The 24,366-nt window shown below is 37.8% G+C and overlaps 1 protein-coding gene across 3 annotated transcripts in view; it reads right to left on the bottom strand.

Annotated features, from left to right (window-relative positions):
* CCDC50 (coiled-coil domain containing 50) overlaps positions 1-24,366 on the bottom strand; it is a 66,771-nt gene that overhangs the window by 24,553 nt on the left and 17,852 nt on the right. For all 3 annotated transcript variants that reach the window (XM_032630226.1, XM_032630224.1, XM_032630225.1), the window contains exons 2-5: positions 15,903-15,965; positions 14,920-15,046; positions 11,618-11,708; positions 3,559-3,676 (exon numbers count right to left, since the gene is read on the bottom strand). In XM_032630226.1, the coding sequence (XP_032486117.1) occupies positions 3,559-3,676; positions 11,618-11,708; positions 14,920-15,046; positions 15,903-15,965 (399 nt within the window). The remainder of the gene's footprint in view (positions 1-3,558; positions 3,677-11,617; positions 11,709-14,919; positions 15,047-15,902; positions 15,966-24,366) is intronic.

Genomic DNA, 24,366 nt, shown 5'->3' with positions numbered 1-24,366 from the left:
GGTGCTTTTTTGTCAGGTCTCATTTAAGAACAAGCAAACTGTGAAAACAAAGGAAGTAAATTAACAATGCACATTGCAAGAGCATATTTATTTTAACATTTTCTAAGACTTTTACCTTAACTGGGAAGTAACAAAAAGAAATCCTAATTCCGTGGAAAATTGCTAAGATAGCCAAGATTTCCCTATTGGAATTAGTCACTCGCTGAACTGCTTTTGAAACAGCTATCGTAATTGGGTGGGATGTAGAAAAAATAAACGACCATACATTTCCTTAGTTATTACGGGTTTTGTTTGCTTGTTTTGGGTTTTTTGTTTTTGTTAAAGTGTGTTATTGTTATCTAATGAAGGAACAGAGGTGGGGAGATGTGTTATATGTATCTCTTATGCCATAAGCTTCCACTAGAAACTCCAAAATGTTTCCTTTTGAGCTTTCCAGAAGAAAAGAACATTTGCCTCAGAGATGACATCTAAATTAAAATCTGTCTTCTAAAAAGTCTGTAGAGGTGTTTATCTTCATAATTTATGGAAAACTTATTTTTTACATAAGCAGAAGTGAAACAGAACAATTACTCTCTGTAATAAAGTATCTATTCTTTTAGCCAAACTGTTATTTTAGGAGTATCTTGACAGCTGAGAAAGAATCACTTCACTACTGCTGTAAATTAACATAATACTGACCAGCTACATAAATGATGACCCCAACTAGGAGACAATGGTTTAGTGTTAATACCTATGTTCCCACAGAAAACTGCAGGAGCGAAGCCTGCCTTTAAGCCCAAAAAGAGACAAGAAAGGTTTTGTTTTCAACATTGATTTGTCAAGTTATGACTGTTTTGTTTTTTATTTTTACTTCTTTCTAAAAAGTTAACAAATATTAGTAGTTTTACTTTAGGGAAGTGTGTTGCAAGAATTAGAACAGAGCTGTCACTATGTTTTTACAGAGTTGACAGGAAAAAATATTTATTGTGATCACTTGTGATATCTTTAAACCTGGGAAAGAAAAAAAAAAAAAAGAGACGGGGTGGAGGAATCCGTTTGAATCCTTTAAAACCCAGTTCAGTTAAGGATTGAGACTTTTATGTTTCTTGAGACCAAGTTATTTGGCAAATATAATTAACTTCCTTATAGCCAATACATACATACATACATATACATGTATATACGTATACATATATATACACCCACACATATGTTTGCATATATATATATGCATATATATATGCAAACATTTGATTTGTGTGCTTCCATGTTTGTCTTTCAAAATAAAATGATTTTTGTTTAAATAGACAAAATACTATGTAGTACACATATTACATTAATATATGTATAAATAATAGTACTTTAGAGTTCGTAAGTCTTCAGAAAAATTATGTTGTTTAATCTTCTCAACATCCATGCGAAGGATTTATTTTTAGAATCTCCATTTTATAGATGAGAAAAAGGCTTAGAGTGATTACAGTAGATAACTTCCTTAACATTACAATTTTTCTAAGGAATGGATGAAACGTGAATCAAGGTCTAATGACTCCAAAGACCATGACTTAAAGTCTCTAATATGCTTGCAATACAGGTAAGTGGCTTTGAAAAAAAAACATGGATTCATAAATGAATAAGATATACCACTTCAATCGATATAAATCTGACAGATGTTTTGGATAATTTCAGATTTGTAGAAAAACTATAAATGATTATTCTTAAAAGATTAATTTATTAAAGTTTAATTAAAATGAAAGCTAAAACAAACACTTCTGTAATGATTTGCTGTGATTATTATAAGACAGACAAAAATCATATTGCACGCAAAGAAGTACAATTAAAGAATATCCCTTACGTGTTGGGAAAGGACCACTGCAAAGAACATAAGGCTGCTTTGTAAATATGAGCTGGACTGCAATACGGTTTCTGTGGAACTCAACTTAGTCTAACTCAAAGGCATATAAATGAAGATCATGTGCTCAGCGATATATCGTCTCCCAGCAGCAACACAACTGAAGAGAAATTCCAACAGTACTTTACAGGCACATGCTCTGAAGGTCATTGTTTTCTCTTACCAATCCCCCCCAACTCCAAAAAAGTAGCATATATGCTATTCTCCGTAACTTTACAAAAGCAGTTAAATAGAGATTTGTAAAAATTTTAGGTGTCCCTGAAAATCCACAGAATTCTTAACATAGTCTAGAGAGATGAAACAGTATGTCAGCAGTCTGGTCCAAACCACCAGGCTTGAGTCCCAATTCAAGTTAGTATAAAGGTTTTAATAGAGGAATGCTAAAATTAGTGTACTTAATTTACTTACCACCCTAATGTTTTACGCCAGACCACATTTCTAAGATTTTAATTAAAGCTGACGAGTAACTCTTTACCTTCTGACCTCTAGTACAGAAAAATACGGCAATAATTTTTCTTTTTAAATGATGTACTACATTTGATTAGAAAGACCATCATAAGGAAAGTGGCTATCAACAAAGAGCTGAGCATTTTACATATGGAAGAACAACACGCCAAGCAATAAGTGAGAATCAACCTGCTTACTGATTGTGTTATAGAGCTGAGCTCTACTGATTAGGATAGATTTAGAACACTGTGACTGCAAGACTCAAACTATAATAATCCTATCACCTACATATATGTATCTTTCATTCCACTCATCAAAGACAAATACCTACTTACATTTTACAATGAAATTATAGAAAAGCAATTGACAATTAATTTTCAAGGGACTTGGGGATTACTGACCTTAAAATCTTTACTCTCTAGAAGCTGCTTTTAGATTTTATTTAGCTGGTATCCTAAGTATAGTCTCCAAGCTGAACTACAATAAATACTGACACTAAAAACCATAGGAAATGTCTTTCCTTTGACAGATCTTTAAAAAGGACTGAACAATATTTGTTAATACTCGTTTCCCAACACACTTTTAAGATAAAGATTCACCACCACCACAAGTGCCACCACCACACCATCACCACCACCGCCACCACTGCAAAAGCAAGCACTAGAGAAGGGATCTCTCTATTTCAGAAATTTTTCTATATGGTAATCAAATAGCAAAGAAAGCATCAAGAGCAAAAAAGGAACAGAGAATCTTAAAATTCAATTTTGTCATCAGCAGGTTAACCCATTGGCCTAGGTTTAAAAGATAAGAAGCATGGAAAAAAAGCTTTGGTATCCAGTAACTGATAAATGCTGTACCTCCTTTAGTATTTGTGCCACTTTGCTGCTTCAAACAGTATTGTCCAGATTTCCTTGAGAAAGATCAAGCCCAGAGACTCATATGCCACTTTTCCACACCCCAGTTTATGTGCTTAGAATGTAATACAACATTCCAAGTAGCAATAGTGCAAAAGAATGCATGACAAATTTTGCTAAACTATATTCAAGTTTTAACAGCCATAAAAATGGCTCTGGTCATCCAACTAAAGAACAGATGAATTTATTAGATAAGATAAAATTCCACCACAAATCTAAAGGGGCCCTAGGGTCACTTTACAGACAAATTTAAAGGGGTGTCTTGCAACTGAGTCTAAGGATAGAGTAGGTCATGATGCAAAAACTTACCTCCATCTTCATAATAGTAACTATCACCATAAGCATTGGCTCCAGGGGACTCTGGAAAGTGTTTTTTTCGCTTTTTCTCTTCCTGTAACTCTTTTTCTTGCAAGAGTCGAGCTATGTCCTGCAAATACAAAGAGAAGGGAAATAAACATTACCAGAGAATGAACAAACTCCATACAGTGACCCTACAGGTCAATGGTTTGACATTCCACTGCCAGGCTTTTGTGGCTCTGCCTCCAGCTAGGCTCTCTAAACTTCCTGATATTAAGCTCCTTCTGTCCAAATGCCACAGATGACTGCTCAATAGGAAGGGCACAAGATCCAGATGAGAGGGAAAGTTTTTTTTAATTGAATTTAAATCTAACTTAACTTGAAGACATTCAAATGTAATGTTCCTACAGGTGGTTATAGAACAGAATTTTTTAAATACATATTTATGGGCCCTTTTTCCAAGATGATGATTCACTAAGTCTGAATGAGGAAGAGTACCATAATCTATAAACTTTTATAAACTGTATTTACAATGTAATTTGAAAACTTTTTTAAAAGAATTTTTCAGTTGGTTCTCATTTAGCTTTGCATTAGAGGACCACCGTCTTAACTAATAAAAAAGAGAAAACAGTCTTCCTCCTGTCTCCCCTCTGCTCTATCTCCAGGCAAGTTTTTAGCAGTTACTGAGTGATGAGTAATAACATTCTGACTGCGTCCCCTAAATGATTACCGTCCCCCATGAAAACAAAGGTATATACAAATAGCTGCAATACAACTGAATTATAAATGCCTCAAAAAAGAGGGTAAAATGTCTATGGGAGCACAAAAGAGGGAATATTATTTCTACTCAAACGGATTAGTTCAAGGCTTTGCATTAATGTTAGGTTTTGAACAAAGAACTGGATTCCAACGGGTAAAGGAAGAACAGAGAACAGCATCAGCAAAGTTATAAATATTTTAATGGGCATCAATCTAGGGAACAACCAATAGTCCAGTTAGAACACTGGATGTGGGGTGTTACAGAGAAAGGTGAGGCTAAAAAACCAGGCAGAAGCTGGATCACAGGCACCCCTTACAGACAATCTTAAGAAGTCTGGCGTCTGTAATGTAAGGGATGAGGGGTTCCTAAAGGTTTTGAGGTAGAAAGTGACAGTGTTCTGAATTTGAAGATTATTTCTATGAAAGGCCCAATAAAATAGCACATAAACTTTATTCATGTACACTTTTTTGGAAAAAAGATCCCTAGCCATTATCAGATTCTTAAAGATCTTACAAATATGGCAACAATACTCACCGATGCAAATGGTAATAATAGCCATAGGTAGTTTGAGGGGCTAACTTCTTTATATTTACAATGAGGAATATAAGATGTGCTCAGATGTAAATGGTGCAAATTTTGAGGCAAGAATTAATCACTATTCTTCTTTTTGCAATTTTCTGAATAAGTCAATGTGAAGAATATAATAAGACTGCAAGGCAAATAAAATTCATCTGAATGACTCAATTTCTCTTATATCAGTGTAGCAGTAAGTTGGATACTGAGGCTAGGTAAATTAGCAAACGTTATCCATATACTCGGCTTTTAATGCTCACAAAATAGCCTTACAAACCTGACTTTATGTTAAGTCCATGCCTAAATTCAAACTTATAAATATACTATTAACATATGTCCTTTAACTGATTTCTATGCTGGAAACTTCTCATAAGTCTGTAAAACATATACATATATATTTGATAAGTAATCCATGTAAAAGCACTCACAAAATACTGCAGCTCAGAATGAAAGGTAAAGAACACAGTCCCACTTAAAACACAAGTATAATTTTCATGCAAAGAAATCTGAATTTCTAATACTCTGATGGAAAAAAATCCCCTAAACCAAAAGAATATGATGATTTTCTTTTTCTCTTCCAGTTCAAGTCAGAGATGCTTTAGAGACACTGGGACAGAAACATTAACTACTAAAATGGATTTCTTTGGGCCTGAATTCTTTATCTGTAAAATAGAGTCTGAACTACTCAACCTTAAAGTCAGATGTCTTGACACCCTAACGCACCATTGTAATAAATCTGAGAGTGTTACCAGGTGCCATCCCCTGTGCCAGGTTCATTCTATTTGATGTCTTGCAAAGCAATATACCAGTCGGTTAGGAAAAGAGAGAGGTGTGACAAGATAATTTATTCTCCCCAAAGTAATACCTGAATACAGAATTTCCCAAATCCCTATTTATTTTACTGCACAAGTAGGAAGAAAATGTAAACACTTCCCTGAGTTGTCATGTTTACTAAGCACCCAACACTCATTTTCCTAAGTGGTTTGTTTTACCGAAAACAAAAAGTTTCCCTTGATATAACTGAATAAAAATATAAAGGAAAATTACCAGGTCCAACTGCCAGTAGAAATTATTAAACTCTACTCCAGGGACTTTATAATTGCTTTGCTGCTATTGAATTTGGTCCTAATTAATACATAGTAATAAGCCTTCTCAATGTGAAGAGCCAAAGTTGAACCAAAGAGAAACAAAGGTGATGCCTCTTTTGTACAATGCATTAGCTAGTCAAAAGGAGGGCTTTTAACCGAGTAGAATAATAATAATCATAATGTGTCATGCACCTCAGCACCCAAACCCTTTGCTGTTTTAACCTCTCAGCTCTTTTCTGAGTAAGTTTCTTCTGTCTGAGAAGAACAGCTAGCTAGACTTGGGGAGTGAAAGGAAAATCACTGCTATATTATAAACCGTGGTTTAGCCCAAGTCAGTTTTCTTCCCTGCTCTCCAACATTACTGCACAATGGGTTTAGTTAGGTGATTTCAATATAAAAAAATTTCCCCTGTAACAAGCTAAAGATGGCAATTATTAGTCACAATGCTTGGATGCAGCTTGGTCACCCTTGACATAAACAACCTCCTTAGTCTACAGCTTCCTTCCTGTTAAAGGTTAGTCTAGAACAGCATTTGTCAAGCTCTGTTTCTGAGAACACTGGTATCAAAAGTTTCTCCAAATAAACCAGAAAGCATTCAATAGAAAACACGTATTATATCTAACTCTTTAAACACATTAGCTCATTTTAACACTTTGATAAAAGAAAAGTAACCTGTTATCTTCCTGTAACCCAGGAATTTCCAAATTTATTTTGTGACAGATGCCTTTTTGTTACATAAAAAAATATAAACCTTATGAAACTAGTGTTCAATAAAACATAACTTGGGGAAAAAATCTAAAAGAACTCATAAGCCCTTTTGAAGTCACATTCAATTATTTTTTAATTAATCAGGTAGACTTACTTTGGGTTAATATGTAGAAACAACTCTGTTGCATACAAGACTTTCTAGTAAATACATTTATTGAAACAACACTCAACTCTGGAAAACTGGAAGCTGTGAGCATAAGTAAGGGCACATGTAAGGATCCCTGGAACGCTAGAGGAAAGTTATTTTAAGAAAAACATAGATTTACTGATTCCCTTCAATGGGTCAAACATTCTGCTAGAGACCTCCTATAGGGAAACAAGATATGTGGTCAATATCGTTAATGTTCTTATCTATTAAGTGCTAGAAGAAAAGTGATTAACCTAATGTAAGACACGCAAAGATGATTGCTCTAAGAGAAGCATTCATACAATCAAGGTGCAATGGAACCCAGAGGAACCCCACGCATCTTTCTCAAGTAGAAGACAAATTACTGAACTGTGGTGCTGGATCCCTTAGGGTATTTTTATGGTTTATATGATTTTATATCAGGGTTACTTCCCCCTTAAAGTTTTCACCTCTATCATACAATAGTACTGGGATTCAAAATGAGAAAATCTTGGGTATAAAGACAAGCTAAAGGAGATCTGAAAATGTGATTGTCAAATGACTGTCAGAAGAACAAAAAAAAGGAAGCCATTCCATTAGATTGCTAAATTTCTTTTATTAACTAGCAATTAACATATTAACATCTAACTCAGTAGGGAACTCAAAGCAGGAATAATCCCAAAAGGGTTACTCTATAAGACCAGAAAAAGAGGGTAACACCAATTCCATTGCTATAAAAACATCAGTATAACTAGGATAAAAAGAGAGAAGAATTTTCTCAACCAGAAGAAACCCACTCACTCCCCATCTGGCTATATATGTATAAACCTATTTCTAAAGTGCCAAAACATAGGGAAAAATTTCAGTTGCTAAAATTATTATTATCTGAGCTATTCTCTAGATATTACCAGCTTATATAAATATTTTTTTAGAACACAAATTACTAATGACCTTAAGAATGCTATGAAAAAGTACCATGGCTCACACTAGATTAATTTTTAATGTAAATTGTTTACTAAGTTTATCCCTGAACAGTTCACATTATAAATGGCTCCAAATTGTTGGACTAGTGCCACAGACTTTTCATAACATGGTTGGCCATGCTACTGTTTATTTACGCCAAAAAAAAAAAAAAAAAGTTTTTCGCTAAAATAGTTTCACATTCACATATATTTGGACCTAGGTTTAAAGACACACATATGTATACATTCACACACAATTAGTTAAGAGTTTTATTTAAGAATAACTGAGTTAAATCAACTAAACACACATTTCTTGGCTTCATTAAACAACACTGACAAATGCTAAAGCTGTGACCAAAGGGAAAGATCCCAATAAAATTAATCCCCCCATATTAATCACAAACTCATACAGTCCAGTATTACCAAAGGCCACAAGCCCCTTCAACAGGGCACTGAGAGGAAGGAAGGAAGGAAGGAAGGAAGAGGGAAAGAGAGAAAAGAGGGAGGGAAAGGAAGGAGGGAGAGGCCACAATGCTGGTAAGAATACAAAGGATCTTTTTTAAACTTTTCTACATCTGTCTCCCCAATGGAAATGCTACCTTCCTTACATCTGTGCTCTGTTAAAAAACACAATAAAATTATACCATAACAAAGCTAGACATGCGAATTCACCCACACAAAGTCGTATAATGCTACTCAGGAACAATGTTGTTCAGAAAAAAATCTGTCCCAAGAGGAAAGGGGCCTTGGATTCTACATCTGTTTGGGGGGACTAGGAACTACCCAAGAGAGTTGACCCCAAAAATCTCTAAAAGAGATTTGGGTGAAAATCCAGAGAGGAATTTTCCACAGCCCTGCCGTTCAGTAAGAACTCATTAGCTAGGCAGACTCTACAAGGAAGCAGAAGAGCATGGGGGCGGTGAGGAGGGGGGAGAATTCGGACAGTTGATGAGTAACAGGCAATGCAAAGTTGGACAGAAAAATCAGCACAATTGTCTTAGTCTCCCCTATTAGGCACCCTGGGCTAAAATAAATAAGGATTATCATACATCCTTCAACATCAAACTTTACTAATGCAGATTTTGTTTATTTAATATTACAACATACTAGTCAGCTGGAAGTCACATTTTTCTACAACAGAAGAACATCTTGGCGGGACAGCCATCTAATCTAAGGCATCAGTGAAAAGTCAAAAAAGTCTGAAAGCAGTTTTTTAAAGGCTAGTCTCACTAAACGTCCACAACTGGATTTCTCATCTCTCACTGCACTGCACTGGGGAAGGGGGAACATTGCAGTAGGTCAAACAATAGTGGAAGGCAGTGTAGTAGGAGAGCAGCAAAGCATAAACGCCTGAAGATCCCTCAGATCAGACCACACTAGAACACACCTAAGCCTGTGTATTGTTTCCCCTTTCTAATTTCACGCTTATCTCCCTATAAGAGAAATCAGAGTTGTTGTAAGGGGCAGAATGATGGGGAAAACACCTGGCAAGAAAGCAAAAAGGAAAGAGCAACTATTAATTTAATATGTGGCAGAGACTTTATATACTTAATTTTATTTAAACTTCAAAACAGCCCTTTGGGGTAAGTGTGGAGTTACCATGGACTTCTTCAGTTTGGAACCTGAGGCTCTACATGGTTAAGTGAGATGCTGAAAGTCTCAGCTAAAAGTTAAATGAGTAAGATTCAAACCCAGGATAGTCTAACTCCAAAGTCTCTGTGTTCTATGTTGTGTCTCAGTACATCCAGGTCAGAGGCGGTCAGTCAGGAGACTGAACTGTACAGACATTTCTCTGGCATCTTATTGTAGCTTGGGACCAGTCATTTACTTCTTCAAGACTTAATTTCTTCATCTGAAAAACGCAGTTATTCACTACACTACACGCTTTATATAGTGTAACAATGAGATTATTGTGACTGCTATTTAGATTCCACATGCGTAAAATAAAATATTTTGGTTTCCCGAATACTGTTTTTCCCTGAACGGGGTGGGGGGAGGGGGGAGAATTACAGGACACCAGTAGCATTTATAAGAAGCCAACTTCGTTACTCTGTGATATTTAAAATAGAAGCTTTTCTGTCTACAAAACATAATCACTTCTTTCAGTTGCCAGTTTCATCTCCAAGGCAGTCTTGACTATAGAGATGCAACACATCCTGTAGTAAGAAAGAGCTCCTGTGTTGCTAACAGGAAGGATGAAAAGGAATCCTTAATTCCTACTTACAACTCTGATCATCACATAATCATGGTTTGTTTCTTAAAGAAATAGCTAATATGCTCACACCAGGCGTCTCACACTCACCTGGCATTGAACAAGGAGTTCCAGAGGAACAAGGATGGCTCAGTGGAGGAACAGAAGATGCAGGCTGGTTCACTGATAACCCTGATTATATCTATTTAACAGGGTGATCATATGTACCAGTTTGCCCAGGAGAGTCCCAGTTTATGTACTTATTAATAGCACCCACTTTAACCCTGAAAAGTATTTCTGAGTATGCAAAATACCATATGGTCGTTCTACTATTAAAAATAATAAATCATTTTTTCCTTATTATAAATCAAGACAATGGCCAAGAACAGCACAATAGGTGTAAAAAAAGCAGACAGAGAATCAATGTAAATTGAAAAGGAACCATTTGAAATGCTGAAAACATAACACAAAAGCAAGTGATCATTAAGCGCAAATTCAAGTCTTCTCACAAACCATATACTACTGCTAATTTTAACCATTTTCAGCTTTAAAAACAACACAGTTTAAAAATATATACAGAATCAAACAGATCATTGTTTTGAGGCAGCATATCACAGGAGAGTGAAACCATTAACAAAAAAGAATGAGAGCAATGAACAGTCCCTGACTCCTGTTCAGGCTACACTCAAGGTCTGCTCTCCCTAAAGTTGTGGGAATAACCCGCAGACAGACACCCAGTATTGAGCTGAAGCGTCCCTTAAAAATTCATTTATACCAAGAACTTCAGAGCATGATCTTATTCGGAAATAGGATCTTTACAGATATAATTAAGAGGAGATCATACTGGATTAGGGTGGGTCCTCAATCCAATGACTGGTGTCCTTATAAGAAAACAAAAGGACAAAAAGATACAGGGAAGAAGGCCATGTGACAATAAAGGTAGAGACTGACATGATGCAACTACAAACCAAGGAATGCCAGACAGCCAAGAGCCACCAGAAGCTAGGAGGAGGCAAAGAAGGATCTTTCCTAATAGGTAGCATGGCCCTGCGAACATCTTAATTTCGATTTGCAGCCTTCAGAACTGTCAGACAGTAAAGTTCTATTGTGTTTTGTTTTGTTTTGTTTTTTGCGGTACGCGGGCCTCTCACTGTTGTGGCCTCTCCTGTTGCGGAGCACAGGCTCCGGACGCGCAGGCTCAGCAGCCATGGCTCACGGGCCCAGTCGCTCCATGGCATGTGGGATCCTCCCAGACCGGGGCACGAACCCGTGTTCCCTGCATTGGCAGGTGGACTCTCAACCACTGCGCCACCAGGGAAGCCCAAGTTCTATTGTTTTAAGCCACGTTTGTGATAATTTGTTACAGTAGCCCTACGGAAACGAATTCACAATTTATGTCAAATTATCCATTATCATCTTTTAAGATTTCACCACTTAAACAACTGGTCAAAGGGCAATAAACAGTGGTTCATGGAGGGTGACACTCGGACTATGCACCCCAAAAGGGGAGAGTTCTTCTGCCCATCCAGCAACCCTACACTGAGCCTGTGAATACAGAAAGTCACAGCTCTGGAGCTGAGCAGCCCTCCTCTGTGGGGTGGAGGGGCATTAACTAAGTTGTACCTCATCCTTCTTCTCCTGAATGCGTCGTCTCTCGGCCTCAATAGCCAGCTTCTCCTGAATCTCCTGAGCAATTTCACAGTCTTGTTGTTCACTAAAACACAAAGATGAAAACAACAGGAATAAAGAACGTAAGGAATGATTTTTCCTAAACACAATTTCCTGAATACTCACTATGAGCCAGTGCATATTTTTATCTCACTTAATCTTCACAATAATGATGCAAAGAGGTTGATATTGTCATATCCTACAGATGAAAAAACTTGAGGCCCAGAGTAGTGGAATCATTTCCCTAAGATTGCAGAGAAAATAAGTGGTAGAATCAGAATGTAATACCCAGACACTACAACGGAAAGCTCTAGGCTTTTTCTATACTACCATATCACCTCATCCTACTGGGGTTGCTTTACAGAGACAGGCATGTTCCCTCAAAGGAGATGTATACTGTGAGAATAAGGTCCACAAATAACCAACTACGTACAGAGTATGCAGAAAAAAATTGGGAGTGAGTTCACTAAAATGTCAATAATACTGTGGCCACCTAGAGGTGGTGGTATGACTTTAAAATGATTTTTATAAATTTTTTAATTAGAGGCATTTTTTTTCAGTTTCAATAAAACTTTTAAAAAGGGGGGAAGGGGCTTCCCTGGTGGCGCAGTGGTTGAGAGTCCGCCTGCCGATGCAGGGGACACGGGTTCGTGCCCCGGTCTGGGAAGATCCCACATGCCGCGGAGCGGCTGGGCCCGTGAGCCACGGCCGCTAAGCCTGCGCGTCCGGAGCCTGTCCTCCGCAACGGGAGAGGCCACAACAGTGAGAGGCCCGCGTAACGCATAAAAAAAAAAAAAAAAAAAAAAAAAAAAAGGGGGGCAAACAACCCAATGTATATTCCCTAGCTTTAGGTCCCAGGAGAAACCTCTGTGGCTGATGCCAGTTTTCTTAATACTCTGGCCACTAAAAAGCCCAAATGTTATAATACGGCTGCTACCACAGTTTTGTTTTGTTTTGGCGTTTGTGCATTCAAAAAGATTCAAACAACACCTGCTATCATCCAGGCACCATGCTCAACACTGAGGATACGAAAATAAATAAATCTCCATCCTGCACTCAGAAGCCCACAGTACATTTTGGTGGGAGAAACAAGACAAATCATTTTGGTGGGAGAAATAGATCCTTTAAAACAGCACCTATGAAACAGTGGTTCCAACAGAAAATGGGGTTTGGATCTCTCAGAGATGGCTACAGATACACCAGTCTTCTGGTTGCAGATTTCAAGAAAAGTCACTGGGCAGCTTATAACTCTAGAGTGTGATAGTGCTGGGGAGCCAACCTTTACACAGCCTTTACAACCTTTAACTGCTAACTAGGAGAGAGATAGCACGTTTAGAGTTCACTATCTAAAAAGATGCTGGAACAAAATTACAATTGTGGTTTATATATGCAGTTCGTTTGCTACACAAATATTTCCTCTTATTCTCCCCCTGCCAGTTGAACTTAAAGTACTCAGTTAATCTAGTCTTGGTTGTATATTCCATGTTTAATGGCAGCCTTTTATAACTGAAAAGTGTTGGGTGTTGGGGGCAATATCCTAACTTCTCTGGAGGAATCGAAATCCATACATTCTATTCTAACAAAACTGAGGGGATGAAGACTATTCTCATTTGTATAAAGAACTGGTCACTTTCAACATGTTGGGAAATAGATTTGTAGGTGAAATCTATGTAGGTAAAAGTAGATGTAGGTGAAAGTAGATGTGTGCACACATGGGGGTATGTATGTATGTGTATAACGCACATACAGGACAGAAAGGGAGGAAGGGAATACAAGATAGAGAACACAGGCCAGAAGCAGAAATGGCAAGCTTTTTTAGAATCAGTAGAAAAAATCACTGGACAAGATGCCTGGAGACCTGATTTCCAGTCCTGCCACTGTTAGCCAGTGAATCATGCACTCTTATGTCGTCTTATCAGCTATAAAAGTTTTTGGACTTAATGACTTCATATTACAGGTCTAACATTCAAGGATTCTGAACCATTCAAACCACAGAATTGAAAATAAAAATATACTCATTTTTTATTTCCATACCCTCTTTTCACTTACTTTTTTTTTAAACTTACCAAAAAGTGTTTATTAATCTAGTTTTAAGAATATGGAATGTTTCACAAATTTGAGTGTTGCTTTGGCAAATGCTCAGAGTTTATTTCCCCTGAGTCCCTTAAAGGCAATGGCTATGTTTTATTCATATCTGTGCTCTCTGGTGCCTTTCATGGTGGCAGAGTTATTAGCGAGAGTCAGTAAGAATGTTTATGTACAAAATAAGGAAGCTGAATAAAATCACGAATAAAGTCCTCTCTGAAAATAATAAAATAGAAAAACCCTTCCTCAAAGGCAGCAAAAATAACAGGCTATCCTGTTTATTTGAACATGACAACGAAAGTAAATAGAAGGGTCCCTTCACTTCCTCCTTTACCCCTTCCTCCTCAAAACAATTTTGTGGTTAAATCCACCATTAGAGATTTAGGTATAGGAGCCTCTCTCAAAGAAGAAAGGTACTCTGTGAGCCTTTAAAACATGAAAAAGAATAAAAAGTCATTGTGCTGGAAGAAACCTTAGACATGATCTCTCCATTTAGGAGGAGACAGAGAAATAACTTTGGTCAGACACTTAAGTTATGAAGAGAACTAAGGGTACGATTCAGAGCTTTCCAAAAGATTCTGCCTCTACTTAAAAAGCAAGGGGTTTGGGACTTCCCTGTGGTCCAGTGGTTAGGACGTGGTACTTTTACTGCTGGGCCACAGGTTTGATCCCTGGTCAGGGAACTAAGACCCTGCAAGCTGTGTGGCGCAGCCACACAAAAAGAAAAGCCAGGGGTTCGAGGAAAATAGGAGTAGCAAACACTGCTAGGAAACAATAAAGGAACCCAACAGACCTCATAAAGTTCTTTGACATCCAGTATTTCGCTGGATTCCCCCCAAAAGCCCAGGAGGCAGAGGGGACAGAGATCATTTGCCCACTGTACAGGTAAGGAAATCTGAGTCAGAGAGGTGGACCAAATGACTCAAAGTCATCAGTGAGAGTGTTGAGTCCACACTAGATACCACATGTCCCAAAACCTAGTAAAGTATTCCAACAACAAAGACAATTTTTTTAATTCAAAGAAAACTATGGGATAGTCACTGTAGGATTTGTAATCTAATAGTGAAAGGAATCAGAGGAACAGATGGAGAGTCCTCTTCCCTGCCCTGGTTGCTGACCCCACAGAGAAAACCAGTCCGGGCATGATGCCCTCCCAGTCCCCAAGTCCTCACAGGTCTTTGTAGCGCTTCTGCAGCTGAGCCTGAGCTTTCAGATCTTCCTCTTGAAGCTGCTTAGCCACCTGGAGATCATGCTGGACCAAACGGTTCCGCTGAACATTCGATGCCAAATGATGCTCAACTGGATAGTAAAATTGGAGAGAGGAATTATAATGCTTTGGCTTATTAATGATAAACCTGAGAATAAACTTAAGAAGAGCCTTTCCATTAAAAAGGGCTTCACATCCATCATTTCATCTTATGCTCTAAATAACACTATATAATACGCAGCACAGGAGTTATTATTTTCATCTTTGCATTGCAGAAAAAGAGAATCAGACAGGTTAAAGTAATTTGTACTGGGCACAAGATAAAACAGTGGCAGTGCCAGGACTTCTACTCAAATAATCTAAAACCAGGGCCAGTGCTCTTTCTGCTCTACAAGTTGCCACCTTATTTATAAAATACTATTTCAATACTGAATTTTTATACTGACACACAAATTAATGATTCACAAATTACAAATTCATACTTACGTACTTCTGTATAACACATATAACTTAGATTTACTATTCATGAGTACATACATAAAAAAATTCAGAAAAATCTACAAGCTAGACACCGCCCGCGCCTGGGAAAAGATGTTCAGGCCTCCTATTCTAGGGGAAGGAACCCATCCCTCTGCCAGCCTTCTACACACCCCCGATGCATGTATAACCACTATCTCCCTCCTATAGCACTAAGGCAAAGGAAATGGTTCAAGTCCCTCTTTTCCTCTGATACATCCAACAGTCTTCTCATCCCTAGCAGCTATCTGACTTCAAAACACCCAGAACTTCATTCTTCACTGAGGTGTCATTTGCCTAGACAGATCCCTCAGGATGGATGGGTGATATAACCCGATGACTCTGTTTTCTCCCTGCCTCACTCTGAGAAATCTGCCTCAAGCTACCACTAAAAAAGAAAACTGAAGGAGCACGCAGAGGGCTATTACTCACTCTCTTGTTCCTGCAGGCTGTGGGCCAGGGTGTGGTCCTCCAGGACAGCAAAATCTCGGCACACTGCAGAGGATGAGGGAGAAGGGGCAGACAGAAAGGCTCATTAGTAGTACTTTAACATAAAAAGAAAAAGATCTTGTTCAGGACTTCAAAGACTCCAACCTAATATTTTAGGATGATCAACTTTATAACTCGCAATGCACAAAACAGTGACTAGTTAGTATAAAGTCTTCATTCACAAAAATCCACATAGTACCTGCTCAGGGCCAAGAACAAGGTGTCACAAAATAATGGTTAGGTCCCTGGCCTGTGGAAATTAATCACAGAATCAGAACGCAGAGGCCCAGAAATTCTAACCCACTTCTATAAAGGACTGCTGTAATAATAAGAGACAAGAATGTTTCACATATTGCAGCTGAGAAAAATCTGAGTTTTTGCATGGTCAGAGGAGTTAAGCCATCTGGGATTCAGAGGATCCTTTCCCAGAGACTTATGTGTATCCTGGTGCTCTTAAGGAAAAACACACCTTTATTAGTCCCTTAGGCAGGAGCGGATCTCTACTTTAAGTGTAGTCACATTCTTCAATGGGTCCACACCCTCAGACACGAGTTAGAACTGGTTCTCTAGGTCTCTCTAAATATAGAGCTGCCTAAAGAGAGCCTGCAAACCAAAAGACAGTGGGAACCTTGGAGGGTACCAGGCATCTGCCCCTAACTTTGCCTCCATCTGGAGAGCCAGGCAAGAGCATTTCCTGAACTACTTTCTTAGACACAAATAGGAAGAGATGGTCTTAAAGGTCCATTCCACCCCAAACTGTAATTTAAACTTCTGCTTCTTAAAACAAACATACATATGAAGGACTCTTATCATGAAAAATGCTGTTTTGTTTGTTTTAAGGACGTGTAGTTTAGGTGATATATCCTCACTCTATTCCAAACATGTACGTCACATTAAAGAGGAAAGTTCCCAAGGCCTCAGACTATTGCAATGTGTAGGACTCATGAAACTGTCCTCTAGGGCTTACCAGAGTTTACAGATTTCTTTCTGCAGCTCTGACTTTGTCTGTGAAGACATTTAATTAAAACAGAATGAAAAAACATTCCTTTGCCATTCTTAGCACTTATGTATGTTCACATACACATTCACACAGCCCTGTCCCTCGCTGAGAGATAATGCAACAAAAAAGCAGGCAGGGCTTGGAGGCGTCAAGATTACTCTGAAAAGGTTTTATGATGGAAAAATCATTTCTGCCCCAAAATCATATTAAACCGAATATGACCTACTTAGCCCTGGCTCAAATGCAACTACAAAACCGGCAATTTCAATAGAAAGTCCTGTTCTTTTACATCCAATATATTCTCAGCAAATTCTAACAACTTGAGGCCCAGGTCAAAGTTCCCCAATATTTCACAGAATGAAAGTGCTTTCAAGAAGAGCTAGTTAAACCTCTTACTTAACAGGTGAGGAAAATAAGGGCCAGAAGAAAGAAAGGGCTTATGAAGGCTGTAGACATAGTTTGCCGGTGGCAGGGCTGGGAGTCAGTTTCTCAGCAAGCAAGAGCTCTTCCTGCTCATGGCAACCAGCCCTCCTGGACTCTGGTAAACCACAGTCGGAACAGACTGAAAGAAGATATTCTATACTGACCGACATGCATTCTCTAAAACACTTAGCCGATTAACATTAATTAATTAAATGTCTAAGACACGTATGGATTTAGTTCACAGACAACAAATATTCAGAATGAATATTTTAAAAAGTTTAAAAGCCACTTCAATTTATGTTATTAGAGCAGAAAGGTATGCCAAAATGATATATTTTATATGCTTTTAATATTATGCTGAATAAAATAAAAATTATAAAATTACTACAGTTTTCCATGTGAATAACTGCAATATTTTCACGTTTTTTATTTCAGTCAGCATGACATTAAAAATATAATGTTTATGGATACATATACCTGTAGTAAAAATATATGGTCTTAATATCTGGCACTGACATAGTGACCCCTAGAGACACAAGCAAAGGGGCAGGTGTGCCTTGACTATATATATGCTGTTCCACTGCTTTACAAACAAACTAGGGAAGACTGAAGGAAGTGAGGCAAAATATTAACATCTATTAAATTTAGGTGATAGGTTCCTGGGTTTCTATATTTTCTGTGCTTTTTGTAATGTTTTACATATACTGCACTTAAATTCTACAGCTAAACATAAAAACTTTAAAAATTCTCATCTTTATTTCATCAGCAGCACATATAAACCATAAACATGATGACACATTTCACATATCATGATATACCAAGGAATTTATGAATTTATGATTGCCTTAATAATGACTCTTAATTAGTTCTTAATATGTAAAAAGCAAGGCTGAAGTATATTTAATTATTGTGATTTGACCCTGAATCTTATTACAGTAGAGGCTGAATTGGTACCCACAAAATATGGGTAAGGCCTGCACTAGAAAAGAACCTAGAAGATCTTCCATGATTACAAAGATGTACACACACTCATACATGCACAGGGTTGTATTGTCAATACACAGATTTAGCCCTTCAAAGTTTACTAAAAACTTCCAAATATATCATCTCATTTATGCGCAAATATTACTTACTTAATCCATAATTTCCTATGCATCCACTCTAGTTGCTTTCAAAGTCAGCCCCTGTATTCTTTGCAATGCTAATCTAATGCAAGCTGGGAAAATCACACACCCAGCCACCTTGCAAATCAGTAACCAGTTTGGGAATTACAGAAAACAATTCTCAGCCAGGACAAGTTCAAAGCCAGGAGCTTTGCTCCTGCTCTAATCCACTCTACTTTGAAGCAAAGGGCTATAAACAGTACTGAGAATAAACAGCATAAACTCATCTCACTACGTTTCCAGGCAGGCACATTTAAGACGAACTACTGGACCCTGAGCTTTTATCCTGCCACTTCTCAAACTTTTTCCCTCCTATGTTCGCTTTCATTCACCCTAATCTCAGGTTATCTTCTTGCCATTAAGCCAACCCCATCATTCTCCATTCCCATCCAGCCCTGCAATCTCTACACCTTCCACACAGTTAGTGCTGGATGTAGCATAAATTTAGTAGGACTTCAGAAGATGCTCATTAATAGAAAAAAAATGAAGAAATACTGGTCAATAAAGTCAAAGAACAGAGTTCCATAGACAGGAGGAAAACAATGTTATGAATAGAATTAAGCTCTGTTGCTACTGACAGCATCACAGAGACTTGTAAAATTTTTCATACATTCAAATAAAAACTAGAAACCTCTCCCTTTCCCATGAAAAGAACAGAGCTTTAGTGATTTTTAAAATCCAGATATGTACATATATACAGTGGATTAGTTTATATTAAGGCAAGCAAGTCTCAGGAATGGGAAGTAGGATTTATATATCTCCCACCTATTTTCCTTGAAGAGAAAGATGATTCTCATTCATCTGTGGATCCCTCTAAATAAACAAATAGCATAGTACGCACCTAGTAAACACAGTTATTCAACAAACATTTGCTGAATTCTATTATTAGGAGGAATAAGTCATTTACAAGCCATCAAGAAGGTGGAGTTGACAGAAAGGTAAATAAGCATAATATAAAATGTAATAAAGTTTATAAAGACCTATAGAAGATTCCTTGAAGGCATAAAAGTGGAGCAGTTGTGCTTGTTATGAACTGGGGCTAGGTGTAAGGAGTGGGGGTGACTTGGCAGAGCTGTATCAGGAAACCTTAAAGTAGTTAACATACAAAACCAACCTCAAAGGAAGGTTAAAACTCCTAGGGCAGAAGGGGTAAGCATTCTTAGCAGAGGGACGAACTAACTCTATACAAACTAGAAGATGAGTGAAGAAGTCATTCCTGTTTTGTCATTTTTTTACCCACATCCCCAAACTTTCTGAAAATAAATGGCTATGAAAACTGAGCAAGCTTCCTCCCACATAAAAATGCCTGGGTTGGGCTTCCCTGGTGGCGCAGTGGTTGAGAGTCCGCCTGCTGATGCAGGGGACACGGGTGCGTGCCCCGGTCCAGGAAGATCCCACATGCCGTGGAGTGGCTGGGCCCGTGAGCCATGGCCGCTGAGCCTGCACGTCCGTGAGCCTGTGCTCCGCAACGGGAGAGGCCACAGCAGTGAGAGGCCCGGGTACCGCAAAAAAAAAAAAAAAAAAAAAAAATTCCTGGATTACTAATACATTCACTAGAAACTATTTCTTTCAACTGTGTCTGTATTACCTTTTATGTTCTGGTATAATTTTGTGAATTATTCTGTTTTAGTGTAAATGCTATTAGTAGCAGATGGAATACATACTCACTGCTTTGAGAGCTGGGTTTATGCTTACTTTCCTTTGTTTTGTTCACATGGAAACACCCTCTATGAATGAGGACGATGTTCCAGACACAGATTTTGTCTTGAAAAGTTTGGTAATGACAGGCAACTGCAACTGACATTGATATAACACTTTGTAGGTTACAATGCACTTTCACACTTATTCCTCCTAACTGTCTGAGGGTCTGAAGGTTTTTATCAATATCCTCATTTTATTTATGAGGAAACTAGGCTCAGAGAAATAAACTGGCTTGACCAAGATAACCCAACAAATGAGCAAATGAACTGCAAACCAACCTGAGCTCTTCTGGCCTCCAATATTTCTGCTCAAAGAACTCCTAGAAGAAATGGGCCTATGTTTAAGTATGTCAGAAAAGAGTGATATTATTAAATACTAAATAAGACAAATATGCATTAGTTTCTTTGAAATTGAAGATGAAATAAAATTTAGGTAAGGGTGGTACATGTGTTCAGAAGGTGGGTTCCAGGTCCTAAAACAGAGCAATAACAATTGACATAGTTTACTTTGTCTCACTATCTCCCAAGAAGTCTCTAGCTATCACGGTTGGCCTGTGTTCACTTCTGAAGAGCAAGGACAAAAAAATTTTGCACAGTATTTCATAGATGACCTGTAAGAAAAACCCTAGGTAGTAACTGCAGTGGGAAATTCCAAGGAAAATCTCCGTTTGGGATCTAACCACTTTCCCCCATCTCCACCCAAAATCAATGGCTTTTCTTCCCTTTGGTAAGAGAGCATTAATGAATTCTGACTAATGTGTCCCAGAGTTGTTAAAGACAATTTTAACCAAGAAATGATAACATAGGTAAAACCCCTAAGCCTTTGTCTGCTGCCCTACAAGAGAAATGTCTCGCTAACCTATTAAAGAAGTCTCTTCCCTTTATTAAAAGCTTTAATAAAACTGCCTCAGTAGAAGAGAAATGGGATGCAGGTAAACTGTGAATAGACCTCATCCTAATGCCAAATCTTCCACCTCCTCAGCCCCAGCAAAGTTTATATATAGGGACTAAGATAACATCAACATCACCACCACTAACACCAACACCAAAACCAGTCTCCAACACCATCACCACCACCATCAGTGGGAGCTTCTTAGAGATGCTCAGCTATGGAATGGAGACACTCTCCTAACCACCTGCCCCAATTATGAGCCCCAAAACAACAAACACAGCTTTGAGCCCCTGGTCACTCTGACAACTGAAATTTCCCACTTTCAGGCAGAAAGCTGAAAACAATTAGAATAATACCCAAGTGATGTTTGAGCAATTAATTTATTAGGGATAAAGGGTAACTGAAAGGTAACCTTTGATCCTTCTCTGACTTTTAGTGTCTATAATTTCCATCTTGTAGAAATGAACAAAACTGAAGTACAGTATGACAGAGGAAATAGAGTGGCACCTAATTTTGGCTGATGCTAAAGAGGTAAACAACACAGGTGTTCCATACTCATTACTTTGTTCCTAGTTGAAGTAGCCAATGGGTGGGCTACATTTCTGACCAAGTCTCCAAATGCCCTGTTCTTTCCCATATACATACTATGGTTACTCCATCTGCCTGGGAGATAGAAGAGCCTTCTGAGCAGAGATCTATAAAATAATTAAGTCAGATCCACCTTCCTGTACTTATTGTCCTTAGTATAATTATCCCCCCTTACTAAACTACCCACAAAGTACACACAGATTTCTGCAATTCCTTTATGAAAGACAAAGACTTTCATTCCACATATTGTACAAATGATTGGGGCATCGAGTATCATTAACCACTGTTTCAATTGTTTGGGGATTTTTATGGTTATTGGTTTTGGTTTATGTTTTTCTTGGGTGGTTGGTGTGGGTGTGAAACACAGAGAATGGGGGAGTCTTGCAAGTCTGAGGGAAGTTTAGTCACCGTTACACAGATGATGGGCTTAAGAACCATTTTCTATCTGCCAGTGGTTCCTCTCTACTCTCAAAAACTTCATAATCAACCTTCAGAAACCTCATTCAAATGTTACTTCTCTATCAATCCAATCCTATAGGACACAGAACCAAAACCATCACAACTGATACTCTCACACACCCAGCAGATTTACTTATGCTTTTTTTTCCCCCCAGTGATTTCATAATATGTAGTAAATATAACACTGGAGAACTAATCATATAAATACATGTACTCATTTGTTTCCCCATTATACATTCAAGATCCTGAAAGGTAGGAAAAATCTTATGGATCATTTTCTCTCCAATATTTATCTCAATGCCTGGGATGATGATTTTCAAATAAATCCTTGTGGAAAGGAGGGCTCCTGAGAAAAATGATGAGTAGTATAAATGATGCACCATGAAATCTTGCATTTCCACATTCTCTAGCTTACCTAAACAAAGCTAAGAAGCTGCACATCTACCCACAGTGCCTTAAATGACAGCAAAGGGTTTCTGTTCCCAACACCCCAAATTTCAGATGTATTATAATGGAAAGGATAATTACCTGATAGACTCCTAGAACACCTAGAAAAGTTGTACACTCGGGCAGGTGGTCAATTCTTGGTTCCTTTAGATGACAATTAAGTACATCACTCAAAATGGCTCTGAAAGTTAGAATAACATGCCAAGGATCACATAGTTAAATATGTGGCATTGCCAAGATTAGACCCCAGGGCTATGAAAAATGTCTGTATACATGAGGACATGTTTATTAAGCTAAACAGCCTGAAAGGGTACATAGGATGTATGTGGCATTTTAAAGCAGAATGCACTGTGTGCTAAGGTGCTGGCATGAATTTTCAGAATCTGGAGCTAGTCCCCTGAGCAATTTGTTTGATAAAACTGTCTCATGTCCTCAGAAGTCCTCTATAGTTGCAGGCTGCCAAATAGTCCCGAAAATTAGAAAATGTTAATAAATTAAGTATAAGGTGAATGAAAAACGTCAAGGATGACAGAACCAAAAAAAAAAAGTAGGAGGAGAGAAAAGTCCTGAGAAATCTAGTAACAGAAAGACATTTTCAGGGTTAATTATCCTTCCATCAACATTACAAAATGATAGAAAGCTCCCCTTTTCATAAAAAGCTCCACAAAGACCAGAACAGTATAACCCAGGATTTTCTGCAAAGTTCTACCAAATATCTGATCTGCTAAAGTCACCACCTTGGTTAGAAGTCTAAAATGTCTTAGAGCATCAAGAGGCTTTAATCCAAAATACCTCTGAAAATAATAAAGGCCCTGGATGACAGGCTGGGTTCCCAAGTTTCCTCAAATATTTCTAAATTTCAGTCACTGTTCATAAAAAGGTGCTGATTCATCACTTTCTTAAAATTATAGAAATTGACTATCAGAAAGGGTCTGAGTAGTTGTTAAGTCCAGCTTTATCCTGTCCAAATAATCATCTGGACTCCTCATAAATATTTAACCACAGGAAGCCCACTTCCTTTCAACAGAGTTCCCTTTCAGGTAACTATAAAATGGTCTGTGGAAGGACAAAACCTGCCAATCTAGAGATATCATCCCTGGTCCTAGTTCCAGCCTCAGAGTGCACTCACATTCCCTATAGTGTATGTGGGTGTTTTGTACAAACCACTGGCACTCTTCAGTCTGTTGTTGTATACACACGATAGATGACCAGCCACATGGCATATTATATGGGCTATATGCACAGGTGAAGTCCTGAAGGTACTCGCCATGATATGGGCAGAGCCCAGGGCTGATTTCTGAGCCTTTCTATAGTGTACACTGACTATAGCTGAAATATTTGATTTTTCAAGTTAAATTTTATTTAGAAAATACTAGAAAAGATAAACATCAAAATCTTAACATTGATCAGGTACTGTGGGACTATAATGTAGCTTATTTTCCTTCTAAAACATTTATATATTTTCTAATTTATCTACCATGAAATGGAATCTTATTATTTATAATCCCTTGCATAACATTTTATAATTAAAAAAAACGCATGTTTTTAATCTAATTTAAGCACCTAAACAGTGAAGCAGCAAATATTTACTACAGGAAAAAATAAGTTGCAGTAGCAATGTTATGGATTCAATTTAATTATACTGTTTCCTTAAGGTTAGAGAATAAGTTTTTTTTTTTAAGGAAAAATGTATGCTAACAAAAACAAAGTCTACGTAAGACCCCAAATTTGCATC

This window comes from Phocoena sinus, chromosome 4 (genome assembly GCF_008692025.1).
Source record: "Phocoena sinus isolate mPhoSin1 chromosome 4, mPhoSin1.pri, whole genome shotgun sequence".
NCBI classification, from domain to species: domain Eukaryota; kingdom Metazoa; phylum Chordata; class Mammalia; order Artiodactyla; family Phocoenidae; genus Phocoena; species Phocoena sinus.
The sequence above is the reverse complement of the archived record's forward strand: the minus strand, read 5'-3'. Positions and strand labels throughout refer to the sequence as shown.